The 13,649-nt window shown below is 43.0% G+C and overlaps 1 protein-coding gene across 1 annotated transcript in view; it reads left to right on the forward strand.

Moving 5' to 3' along the window:
* The first annotated feature begins 1,902 nt into the window (after positions 1–1,902).
* LOC307075620 (semaphorin-4B-like) overlaps positions 1,903–13,649 on the forward strand; it is a 28,506-nt gene continuing 16,759 nt past the window's right edge. The window contains exons 1-4 of the mRNA XM_079736272.1: positions 1,903–2,034; positions 12,597–12,757; positions 12,883–12,945; positions 13,329–13,427. Coding sequence (XP_079592398.1) covers positions 1,908–2,034; positions 12,597–12,757; positions 12,883–12,945; positions 13,329–13,427 — 450 coding nt within the window. The 5' untranslated portion in view covers positions 1,903–1,907. The remainder of the gene's footprint in view (positions 2,035–12,596; positions 12,758–12,882; positions 12,946–13,328; positions 13,428–13,649) is intronic.

Genomic DNA, 13,649 nt, shown 5'->3' on the forward strand with positions numbered 1-13,649 from the left:
ATGAATTTTGTGTTTACTCTCACACCTACATGGCCGCGATTCTTTTCACCTGAATGAGGACATATTTACCCTGCATTCGATATTCTGGAAATCCGTTCAAAATGTTGAAATATAAACAGCCTCGGCCAAGGTCTTGAAGCCCTCACCTAGGGCTGGTCGACCTCATAATGTTTAGAAAATCTTGCACCATTAGCCTAATATTTATATTATCCCTATTGGGGTTTGTTGACGTCATGATCATGAATGACATTTGAAATCTCGGTGGCAATTGGACAATGAGTCGCCAGCTTATCCGCAAAGTGCGAGGCAGTAAAACTCCAGGCAGCTGTGTTGAGTGTTTGCTGTAGGGATAGATTATAATACACAGCCTTGATGTCTTGATGCCTCTCCCTCTATCTCTTTTTCTCTTTCCCTCTCTTTCGCTCTCGATCTTATTCACGCTATCCACTTTATTGTACTAGAAGTTAAGAAATATGATCGCTTGAAAGATGGAAACTTTTAAAAACATTTGTAATGCTTACAGTGTTTTTTTCTCCATGGTTGATGGTGGAATTCATTTGGAAAACGGAATACGTTTATTTATATATTATGCTAGATATTTATTAATATCTAGCATGATCATTGTTAAAGGAATGTCCGAATGTGCAAGGTCAAGCCACTGCCCATTAGTATGTCAGAGACCATGAGACTAAAGACAAAATAACTTTGCGTCGACTCTACCTTGCCAATTCTTGTAAACAGAGAAAGTTGTACGGTCTGGACAGCATTTTGTAGAATATATCAGCCATAGGATGTAATTTTATTGATGACATTATTGAAATCACTATAGATCAGAATTTAATATGGATATGGCCAGGTAATTCTAAGCTACGAGCTATGAGCTTGAAATGTTATACTTTGCGGCTAGAATTGCAATAGAGTTGTGTTAAATATCTCTCCGTCCCTCTGTACCACTCTCCCTCCTCTTCGCCGCAAAATAAGAACTCATCTTGTGTAATGTATCTAACTGGTGATCACTCACTGTTGGAGTGTCCATGACAGCTTAATTAAGTACTTTGCTATGTGAATCAAAACATGTTTGGTCTTACCGAGAACCACGTGGCACACAGATGGCAAGAAATCTCCATCTGGAACCGAGAACCAAGTTTACAACAACTAAAGGTCATCGAGATGGTTTGTTTAGTCTTGCTATCCAAACAGTGGATTTCTCGGACGTAACACAAAACATAAAAAAATAGTATTATTTCACAGAAAAAGTAATTATCCATGTAAAGGAGTATTAAAGAACGTCAACAAAGCCTCAATGTAACTTCGGTAGTAATAAAAGTATTCATTTGTTTAACAGCAAGTGCTTTACAGAAACCTTCAGCCACGCTTTAGCACATGATATTGTTTAAGCATGAAATAAATGATGAAACAATAGCCCCACCATCAATCAATGAAGTGAGGACAACTATGTGATGTGAGGGGGGCCCATCAGTCTAACCATCCATCATGTGTTGTGACTTGCGGTGCTTGTCTACTGTCCTCGGTTCGTGGCTCAAATGTTTCGCCTCTTTCCACAGATCCTGACTGACGGCCGTAATTGCTACATGGAAGCCGGTCTGGCTTGGATATCTCCGAGGGCTACAAGTGAAAAAAAAAAAAGAGCCCATCTTTAAATCCATAAAAGGACACTCTTCCCTAGTTCAAGAGTCAATGAACAGCGTCTAAGCACCAGCGTTGGGAGGACAAGAACCGGCCGAGTACCCCCTCTACTCTCCCCCCCACCCCTCAATCAAAGCCTTCAAGTTAAGGAAGTAACAAGCGGAAGAAAAAGAAGAGGAAAACGTGCCTTGATTTGGGAAATGACGAGTGGTAGAATCCAGGGAAGCCCAGTTTTCTGCATGTCTGTGTGTTAAGGTCACATGACCATGTGGAGACTGGAGCAGACTGCGTGCTGCCTTGGAGCCGCTACACTGCTATTCGCTAGCCTCCTGCAGACCGCCATGTCCACGCAGGACGACGCCACGCCCAGAATCAGTTTCCTCTACAGTAAGTCCAAACCCGTTTTCTGTGAAACAGACATTGTTTATGTTTTATATTGGTATGCCCAATAACTCATGTCAGGGTGCCTGCATGTACACAACACACGTCCAGGGGAGAGAACCCCCTAGCCCCAAGTACATCAAGTAATAGTTTATGATTTGTAAAAGTAAAAATACATTTAAAGTATACGTATGCCATCACAAAAGGGAGACTACAACACCATGACATCATATCACGATTATTACTGGAGTGAATCTGGTGATTACACGGGGATGGATAAACCTATTGGTTCATTCAGAAGCTTTTCATCCAACAACAGGAAATTTTAACTGTATTCTTTTAATCATATTTTTTTTCTCGGACAGTCTGAATATTTGTTTTGCGTTATTGGGCGTTAGGGTTTAGCAACGATTTGGTGGGGGTTTCTGTGTACTATGATATAACATGCGAGGAAAACATGTATCTTTGTTTTAGTTTTCCAGATAATTAAATTCACAACACAGCCCTTGATATAGGGCAGAACACACAGCTCCTTATAGCGTGCACATTTGCATGGATTTGAAAATGGCGAAGCAAATTGCATATAGCCTACCACTTCATGTGCTCAATAATTCAAAATGCTGGGCACAAAGCAACCCGTACGAATGCGAATAATCCACTTGCTGTTCATGACAACAATTCGATTTATTAACCTCCATGGTCTTACGGTTGTAGTGTACCATTGCATGTAGATATAGCTTGTGGTTTCAATGGAGTATTTTAGTTCAAGTTTCTGCCATGAAATGGTGTCTGTTTTGAACCCAAAGGAAATCCATTTGGGTTGGAGGGACAAGATGACTCTCCCTGGCAAATTGAATTAAATCACACATTGAAATAAAAATAGAAAAGATTACATTATGTTTTTAGTTGAGGTTACATTTTTTTTGCAGTAAGTGAGTTAGCCATTGTCCATTTCAGTGTGTACCATTGTCCAGTAATGGTAATGAAGTCCTTACAGACTCATAATTGCTTGTCAGAAAATTCAGATAATTGGATTCTATACCAATGTCTGCTCTCTTTCTCCAGGACCAAACGAAAATAAGAACATGCAGCTCATGTATTTTCTTTCGCCCTGACCAAATTCAAGGCATAACTGAATATTCCCTTTTAGTATTTGTATGGGTCTAGCTAAGGTTTTAATCCGTAATTGATTGATTGCATACTGAACGTTGATAAATATTGACAAAACGCGCTGAATGGCACTGGCTGTTTGTTAACGGGAGAGATGGATCATCGATTAGTGCCAGACTTCATTCCGGGACACCTCAACTTGTTAAATGTTTTAACCACTTTGGTTGATGCCCAACAGCCCCACAAGCCTCTGCCTGCCTGAGTGTCTATTCCTCACCGGTTCGTTAAATTGGCAGTGGTACGGTAGACGAATACCCACGTTGCTGCACCGTAAGTGGTGGCTCTTCCAGGGGGATTACAGAGGCAGGCCGTGCGAGCTGTGACAGTCTTTGGCGAAGTCGTGGCCTGTCTCCACTTGTACTCCCACACACTCCCCTTTTGAAATAAAGACTGGGAGGCCCTTGTTTTTCCGCACCTCTCAACCGGCACAACGAGTGCGGTGGTTTTTCTCGGCCGCACGATAACATTAATCACAGCCCGGGAACAGCCCTGCGAATCCTACTCTTTGTCTTGTCGTTTCAAAGGAAAGAATGAAGACACGCCAGTTTGCCACAAAGCAGTTTGTCAGAATGTTGTTGTGGGCTTGTCGTTTGCCTCGATTTCCTTTCCTTACTATACAATATGGATCCATCACTCAAAAAGAAATTGGTGTTTTTCTGTACTCGCATAGCCCATTTCATGTAAAAAACGTTTATATGAGCGCCTGTCGATGGCGCTGCCTTTCTCAACAATGAAGTCTGGAGATGTAATTATTTAACTAAATATAGCGATTAGTTAACTTAATAATTTCATTTAAATATGACAAGACTAGTCATCAAACCATTTTCACTTACACACATACCCAGACTGGATCTGTAGTCTCACATATTGTGACACTCATTGGCAATAATACATAATCGTACATGCATACTCTGATATACATTCATACTCTACTACATAATACATACATACTCTTACTTTTGCATATACTCGTATATCACATACTCTTGCACACTACTACATAATACCACATACGTACTATGACATACTATAGACGCTCTTCTTGCATAATATATTTTGTAGAGCTGTCCTGGAAGATCCAGTTGTTTCAGCATAATATGTAAAGCTTTCAGAATCCATATTTAGAGTTGCATTGTCTCCCAGAAAAGAGAGAGGTGGCGTGCTGTAGTTTTTTCCCTGAAACTTTGCCCTTTCTTGTAGGATTTTTTTTTTTTTAATTGCAATCCCTTCAACCTTGTCCTACCTTTTCCTGTCTCCTTGTTTACCTCCTAACTAGCATGCTATTCTAGCACGTATCCCGAGAGGAGAGTGAGTTGTCGTGTCTGTCTGCTTTCCATTATTTCCCCTTGTGGGGATCCAGGCCCGACCCAAAGGCATCATGGGAGTTGGAGTGCCAGGCTAATGAAACAGGCAGATGGCATGCATGCCATTCTGCAGCTCTTAAAATAAATTAGAAAATGTGTAAATGTGTAAATTCAAGTGTTTGTAATCCATAGGATTATTGTTGGTACAACCCCCCCCCCCCAAAAAAAAACAAATATGTAGCTGTGATTTTTGTTAATATTGATGAATTCAAGCATGTTTGTCCAGGGAACTTTGGGATTTGAGTTACCATTATTGTGACCCGAACAAATAATTGTTCCACATATCTAAGATCAATTATGGTTCATATACGGTATATTGATGGAGACTTGCTGGTCAACAACCAAGATATATTACTCTGGGTTTTGAGTGGAGTTCATTGCTTTTGTGTCTCTATACCATGCACTGGTAAAGTGAGACAAAACAGTGCATGAAACTTTATTATTATGCTTTTATAATAATGTACTGCAGTTCATATTTCAAAAAGGGACAGCTTAGAGTACAAAATTCCACAAACAATAACGCAACATATGTTCAACCACTCACACAGAGGCAATCCAGTCTGTACGGTTCTACTCACAAAAAAAACGGAAAACCTGCAATTAATATTAAAACCAGTATTAAAACCAAAGCATTTTAATTAACCTCAGGTTGAGACACTGTAGGCTCTGCGTGCGCGGTCCAAACGCCCACCTCTCAGCATGTCTGGTTCTTTCTCTCACATGTGTATAAACCCAGGGACCTCACCAGCAGGGATTGCAGCTTCAAAGGGGGGGGGGGGGGGGGGGGGGGCGTCACAGAGTTGGTGAGTGGGGGGATGTCGCCCCCGGATACCACTCATGTTTCATCAGTATTGGGGGTGGGGGGCCCCCCACGCTGATCCGTCATGACCACTGATGCAGAAAGACAATTGGCCAGTGGTTTCAGGGAGAGCAGGGATGTGACTGACACGCGGCAGCACACAGCCTGCTTACGGCAGAGAAATTGGGTTTAATTACAGAGCTTGGCCTCCTCCTCCTCCTCCTCCTCCTCCTCCTCCTCCACAGACACACCGCGTCTGTAATAACTCTTCATCAAGAAACGTTTGATTGGACGAAATTGCCATGCAGCCAAGAAACTGTTTTTCAGTTTCTGTGACACAGTGTGACAGTAGAATTGCAAACAAAAAAGACAAAAATATTACATTTTGAAGCTTGTTTTAATTTTTGGGTTGAAACAGTTGGCAGAGTTGGTAGCTATGGTATAGGGTTTGCTACACTCCCTGTGTTTGGCATTTAGTGCCAAACACATACACACTCTTCTATTACAGCACCGTAGCACAACAGCCTCAAAGTAATTATTTACAGTACTCAGGCCGGCGGCCCCTCTACAACCAATTCATAAATCTTTAGGTGGGCCTTATTATTTAGCTTAAAGCTATCCACTTAGCTACACAGGATGACGAAGCACTTCAGCCCGCAGCTTCCCAACACTGCCTCGACAACACGCCACAGCTCTCTGAACTCTGCATACTGCTAGGTTTATGGTGAATAATAATGACTAGCTGGGAGATATTTATGATAAGTAGCTTAAGTTGGGGTTTAAATGATGAAGACCCCTATGTATGAGGTTTATTTATACTGCAATGCTGGCTAAGGAAATGGAAAGGGAAAGGCTCATGAACATATCGATTGATCATTCATTCCATCTACATTTTGTGTGTGTGTGTGTGTGTGTGCGTGTGTGTGTGTGTGTGTGTGTGTGTGTGTGTGTGTGAAACTGAGTCTGTATGTTGTTGGATATGAGTTCAACACTAGCAGTGCAGTTGTTAGAAAACAATGATCCATATTCCAACAGGTCAGATAGGAAGAACAGAGATTTCCTGTTTGATGATTTGTGTGTTGTTTTTTTACGCAGAAGCGTGTCTCTTAGCGACGGGCTCATGCGTTGTTTACTCGTTGACAAAACCCTTACTGTGAACACTTACTGTAAACACTTATTTAGCCCCCCGTCTGCTGTATAGAACTAACAACAGAAAACTCTTTTTTTTCGACGAAGGGATCACCAATGTAGTTCGCTCAGAGTTTTCTGTTAGTCTTGTTGGTTTTGTTCCATTGACACAAACAGACATTTTCCTTTGGTCAGAGATGCAAGAACCCCTGCTGTGCTACAATGAACTCCTCTCTAGAGCTTTATCTTGACTACCTTATACGCGGTCGTACAGACTGTCATCTCATGGCTTATCTTTAAGCTTTTTGTGGTTGTAGGTTGTGTGTGTGTGTGTGTGTGTGTGTGTGTATGTGTGTGTGTGTGTGTGACTCACTCACTCACTCACTCACTCACTCACTCACTCACTCTTGCAGACAGCAGGATTGGACGATACATGTCGGTCCTTATTCGCTAACCCTAACCCTAACCCTAAGTCCTAAGACAATTTGTGTCTGTGTGGGAACTGCTCTTACTTTTTCTGTATGCAAGAGTCTTCAGTAACACTGAACACTTCGAACATCCATCGCCTCATTCTGCATGAAATCACCATGACCAGAGCACCTCAGGACCTGTGATCTGCTGGGCATAGTGCTGTAATGCCGTGATGTTACGCTGTGGCCATGCTCAACGTAACATAACCATATGGCGTTGTTTTCATTATCATCCATACAAAAAATGGTATGCAAATTAATTACAATGTCAAATATTCTAGTTTTTGCAGTGTCCTTAAATATCGTTTTTGGCTCGCTTTTGGCCTGCAGTCCCTGCTTTTAAAAAATGGGAGATAAGTGTGTGTTGTCATTGGAACGGGATGCCGGTATTCAACCTCTTCTCCTAATCTGAGAGAGGGGAGATGGAAGCCCAGAAAACAAACATGACAGGCACAGACAAGTCGGTTATGTGGGGGGAGAAATTTTACCACCTCAATTGTTCTCCCTCACTTACTCTCTCTCAGTCTCTTTGTCTCTCACAGTGTGTGGTATGGCATTAAAGGAGAGGTACTCTGGTGCTCAGTGTGTGTGTGTGTGTGTGTGTGTGTGTGTGTGTGTGTGTGTGTGTGTGTGTGTGTCTGACCAGAGCCTGACACCCCAGAGCTGATAATTATAGCCCTGCTGGACCACTCACTATACTCTCCCTGCTCTAATTGTCTGTGTGTGTGTGTACATTCATCTATGACTATTATTTTTTATATAATTACTACAAACCGCACAACCCTTAGACTGCAGACACTGGGCACAGGGGCCGTCAACCTGCTGTGGTTATCTGCCAGCTGCAGCTTCTCAAACAGTCCTGAGCCTCATGCAAACACCTCCTCTCTCCCTGCAAACAATAGCAATCAACACAGCATGCATCAAGAAAGACGCACACAAACATACACAGCTGCAGAGGTAAGGCTGCAACATTACCTTCCTTTACACACACACACACACACACACACACACACACACACACACACACACACACACATTAAGGTGTTATGGTCCATTTATAACGGCCCAGGGTGACAGATACTCTTGGTTCAGCTGAGATGCTGCTGTCTGTCCATGCTTTGTATCCAGTCTGCTGCTACCCATCTCCCTCTGTCTCTCTCTGGGGTTTCTGAAAACTGAGCTTGCATGTAGAGATGGCTGAGATTAATGAGGTTGTCTTAGGATGAAGGAGGGGAAAACCCAAACCCCTGTTTCTATCTCATTACTTCTTCATTCCAACAAAGTAAAGAAAGAAATTCATCCGCTAACTAACATTGAACATCGTCAACCTATATATATTTTTTGGGGGGTGGGGGGGGCGGACCAAAATGAGGACACCATGACACTGTGACACTGAATTATCCGTCGGCATACCCAAACCTTTCCCAAAGGACTGATGTTATTGCAACCTTGACATGACTCTTCTTGTGAAGAGATTTAGTATGAATGGAAATGGTCAAAACGTCAGCAGCCTTCAGGTCGCGTGGGGAAGAAGCGTGAGTGTAGATGGGCATTGGGCAATTGAGGGCATTGAGGCAAAAATGTTTTTGATGAACGTCTGCCCCTCGTATGAAGGATAAGCAGAGCTCAGCCTGAGCTGAATATCAGTTGTGCTCCTCTTTTCTCCTCACCACTCGTCACTCTCTCCCCTCTTCTTCACTGATCCTCTCCCTCACCTCTTGCCATTTCCCATCAACTCTTCTCTTCCCTGTTCTCTCATTTCTCATTTCCTTTCCTATTCACTACTCCTCTTTTCTTCCCTCTTTTTCTCTTAAACCTTACCTATCTTCTTTCCACCTTTTTTTTTCTCCACCCTGGGTTCCATGGCTGCTCATGGCTATAACCCCTCCCCCGGCCGCCCAGTGTCTTGTGACTGTTCTCGTGTTGCCTTAGTAAATCTGGGCCATGTTAATGGGTAATTCTTCTGCCACACAGCTCAACGACGACCAAACAATTCCACACACTGACCACATCCTTCCCGCCCTTGGCCTACTCCTCTGAACACACACTCCAAGAGTTGGCCACTGCACCACACCAACGCTTGTCGTGCAACTCCTGAATGCATTATCAACTCCTAGTGCAATCTTACGCCGGTGAAAACTCACTGCTGAATGAGCATGTAGAAGAGACACAGGCGTACATAAGCATACGCAGTTAGACACACAACCTCTGGTATATTGGGAATTTAGACTTTCATTTAGAGACGTAGCTTTTTTAAGTGGTGTCGGGTGGTGGCCAATAGGTGGCACTCTTCCCTCTGGCCCCTTCCCTCATCAATCCGATGCCCCAGTGCAGTGACGGGGACACTGTGCTGTGGAAGGTGCCGTCCTTCGGAGGAGACGTAAAACCGAGGTCCTGACTCACTGTGGTCATAAACGATCCCAGGGCACTTATCGCAAAGAGTAGGGGTTTCCCCGGTGTCCTGGCCCAACCAGGCTAATTCAATCTGGCCCCCCTAATAATCCTCCTGTACAATTGGCTGACTCAATAATTCCCTCACTCTCCACCTCAAGCTGGTGTGTGGTGAGCGTTCTGGCGTAGATTGGCTGCCGTGCATCACCCAAGTGGGTGCTACTCACTTGTGGTGGTGAGTTAGGTCCCCCCCTTCACTGTAACCGTCTTTGGGTCATTGAAAAGCGCTATATAAATATAATATATTATTATTTATTTATTTTAAAAGACAATGGCCTAGAAAGTATTTTTTAATAGCTGTTCAACCTTCATTTGATTTGAGTACCTATCTCGTGGTCAACATACAGTTAATAGATGGGAATGAATATAAATATTGTTCTAAATTATACCTTGGTCCATTTGTGTGCCACATTGTATTCAAATATTGGCATTCAAATGGAGGGGACCCTCACAATGATGTCTCTGGTTTGTATGCTCTGAATGATGCTATTCCAGTACAAATTAGTATGAATGGAAATTATTAGAATATCACAACAAATACCTCGGTGTGTGCTTAAATTCTTTAGCGGTTGACGCTGAGTGGTTTGCCTTATCAAACAGAAAGATCATTACAATGGACAAGGAACTCTGATTACTGTGGGAAAAACCCAAGGCTATCAACCCACAGCATCAACAGAAATAACAACCAACAGCTTCATGTATGTTTAAGGCAGGAGTAATCGTTTCCGTTTCCACACTCATTGTTTGGACAAGGACCTTACACATTCAATAGGGATCAGAATTAGCCAAAACAAACTCAAGCCCAACCCTTACCGTTAACCAGTCCAACCGACCATGTGATGTCATTTGAGAGGTAGCAGCAAGCAACACAAGACATCAGATGACCATCTGAAATGGTGACGGGGCCATATGGATGGTGCATCTGATGCGATGGAGAGGCCCAGTGTGGGGGGTTGAGGCAGCGCCAGTTGATTAAACAGGAGGCTGATGAATGAATGTGGAGCCGGGCTGTTAAATGGCTCTGCTGGCCTGTAATTGCCGCTGCCTCCCGATGGATGCCCGGCGTTCTAGCTAACTTATGGCATAAGACGCACAACACCGTTTACACAGCTGCGCTGTCTCTGGTGTTGAACATTACATTAATAGTGTTTAACGCTCTGTTTTACATTTTTAGCAGAGGATACTTAAACACCTGCGGGACGACTGCTTGGATATCTCATCCAAAGTTTCCCAGCTGCTTCATCCGTCTCCCGGGATATCGTTCTCCTTAACCCTTCCCCTGATGAACTCAAACTGATCCCTGACTAAAGTTCTGTGCTTGACTGCTTCTTTTATTCTATTGTTCAGACGGTGGTCCCTGTGATATATGTGTCAGGCCTTAAGTAGTCTGAGGGAAGGCAGGGTCTTCCTCTGAGGTTGCCGTGAATGGCATGGACCCAGGGGAGCAGTGGAACCGCGACTGTGATAGGACTCCCTGCTGGGAGACGAGATGGCGCTGATATTCTGTGCCAAGTGCACGATCCACCGGGACAAAGAGGTGCTGTCTATATGAGCTTCATTACAGAGGGACGCTCTCTTTTGTTCTGCATTCACTTCTCACCAGGAAATTGGAAATGATTCCTGCGATAGAAAGACGTGCAAATAAGTAGCCAACTTGTTTTGCTTTTGAAGGACCCTCGAGTATCAAGGACAACGAGGAGACTGTTAATTAAAAAGACTCTCCCCCCCCCCCCCCCCCCCCCTTCCTCCCTCTTGGATGATCTTTCTGTTTTTGTGTCCATTTCTCCAGTGATTCCAGATGTCATGCTGAAACTGAAAGAGCTTTGTTGATGTGGAAAGGGTCTGGTGATTAGATGTTGGACAAGATGTGTCTCATACAGCTGGGTTTGGTCTTGCAGAGCATGGAGATAGCCGTCTGCCAAAGTGCCTTGAGTTTGTAGAGGGACAGTTTGTTTGAGAGCATGTTGGATCGTTTAACTGTTGGATAGTAAACATTAATTGCAGTTTACTGCAGCTATTTGGGATGCGATCCAATTCCCTACCTGGGGTGCCAACGAGTGCCAATTTATTTTGGGGTTAAGGTCAGGGCTGGATGCAAGTCTATGACTTCATGCAGCAGCAGAGCTTTAAATTGTTTTTATAGGCACAAATATTAATGTTTACAAGCTCCGATATGAGCCAGGAGTCGTATTAAGTCAAGCAAATGGAGTCCATGCCCCAAGTGGTTCTCAAGAGTGTGCTGGAAGTTTGGAAGAGTAGTCTTTAGGTAAACATTTACATAGATATCATGACACGCGGAGGGCATGGTAATCTCTAGCTATACAAATATTTGGTTGCATATATGATGTGTATTCTGTCTTCTTTATCCCTTAAATATGCAGACGCCTCAATGATATATATGAGAGGGGGGGTACTTTTTATCTGGAACTGATCATTGTTGTTTGATGAATCTTTATCAAAAGATTGTCCTTATTGTTTTCATTTTTTTTTCTTTATTTTCCTATCTTTTTCTGTATTTAGGAAGATGCAGATTTCTGTGACATGAGATTTCAACTTGTTGACTTTATGCAAGGAAAACTGTAGTGGACATCAGACAATTTATCAGCATTACAAATAAATGCCATGTCCTTATTAAGATTCATGATAGCCTTAACATTTTAGGCAATTATTTCTATATTAAGACTTTCAGGAAGACTCATATAAATGTAACAAGGGTTTCCACAATGATGAAGGGACTAGGACGTTAAGAACGGCAATGTTCAATAAAAACATGTTACCCTAAGATCTATAAATTGTGAATACATTTACATATTTAATGAATACAATTGAAATATGTCTCCCTAGCGTGTTTGTGTAATGAAAGGATTAAGCCAAAAACCTAATCAACTAATTCAAGAAACAACATTATAACATTATATTTTCAAAGACGGATATATTTTTGTGAAACATTCAAGGCCACTTGTTTGTTCCCCTCCGGCTCATGCAAAATGAATAAACCCCAGGCCTTAAACTTGGCCATATATGTTTTGAAGGTGACCAATGTCTCCTCTCATGTGGACCATCAGTCTCACAGGATGTGACATGTGGAGTCCAACCCTGTCTAACCCGGCTCTCTGATCACATTTGGTGCAGGTTGACATATAATCCGAAACCCTGTGTTTTCCTTATTCTTTTCCCCATTGCCAGATGCGAAGGAGAGATCGGCCAAGAGATTCTCTGTGGATGGTGTCTCGAACTACACCTCTCTGCTGCTCAGCAAGGAGGACGACATGCTCTATGTCGGAGCCAGGGAAGCTCTGTTTGCCCTCAGCCTCTCAGATATCAGCAAGACCAAGCTGCAGAAGAACGTAAGTGACAAGAAATACCTAAATAAAGACAATCCAAATCCAGTTATTCAGCTTTAGAACATATTGACTAAAAGCCAGTTTGCCAACTCGCTTGGAGAAATATTAACCTCCTTGTGGTCATTCAGATGACATGGGGCACTCCTGTCGGAAAAAGGGAGGAATGCAGCTTTAAGGGCAAGAACCTTGAGGTAAGAGGCTCCAATTTATCGGTCTGTCTTGGCGCGCCCGTGACAGAGCTTTAGGACGTGAAAATATTGTAGAGCTGTCACCCAGCTACAACAGGATTTACTCATTGGGTCACTAATGGGTGACTCATTTGGGAGTTGTACTTTTATTTTGTAACAGTGCATTGCTTTTCTCACTTGTTGTCATACGGGCGGCCGAATCCCTTGGAGACTAAGCTTGGTTATCAATGGCATTGTATTTCACTACCCATGTACCTTAGTGCTTGTGTAGAGGCAAGATTACGCGGCGGTTGTGCTATTCTTGGATCCGTTCTCAACAGGGTTTCGGTTCCGTCATGTCTTTGTAACATATTCATTCTCGTGACCTCCTGTTCTCTTCTACCCAGACCGATTGCTTCAATTACATCAAGATTCTGCTGCGACTGAACAGCACACACCTCTATGTGTGTGGAACCTACGCCTTCAGTCCCATCTGTGCCTACATAGTAAGCAATGTTTTCTCTATCCCAGCAACAGCCCCACGATCTACTGCTCTCTCAATCCCTTTTCGGAAATGTCTAGTCTTTTATTTGTATTATTAAGGAAAATATACTTATTCTTTCCACTGTGGCAGTAGAGGACCCATGTTGTTTGCCCGTGAATGAGGTTATCGTGCTGAGTTAGTGAAGTATGACAGGGCAACAGGAGGTAGGATGTGTGTAGACAAG

The sequence above is a fragment of the Pollachius pollachius genome (genome assembly GCF_949987615.1).
Source record: "Pollachius pollachius genome assembly, chromosome: 5".
Lineage (NCBI taxonomy): Eukaryota > Metazoa > Chordata > Actinopteri > Gadiformes > Gadidae > Pollachius > Pollachius pollachius.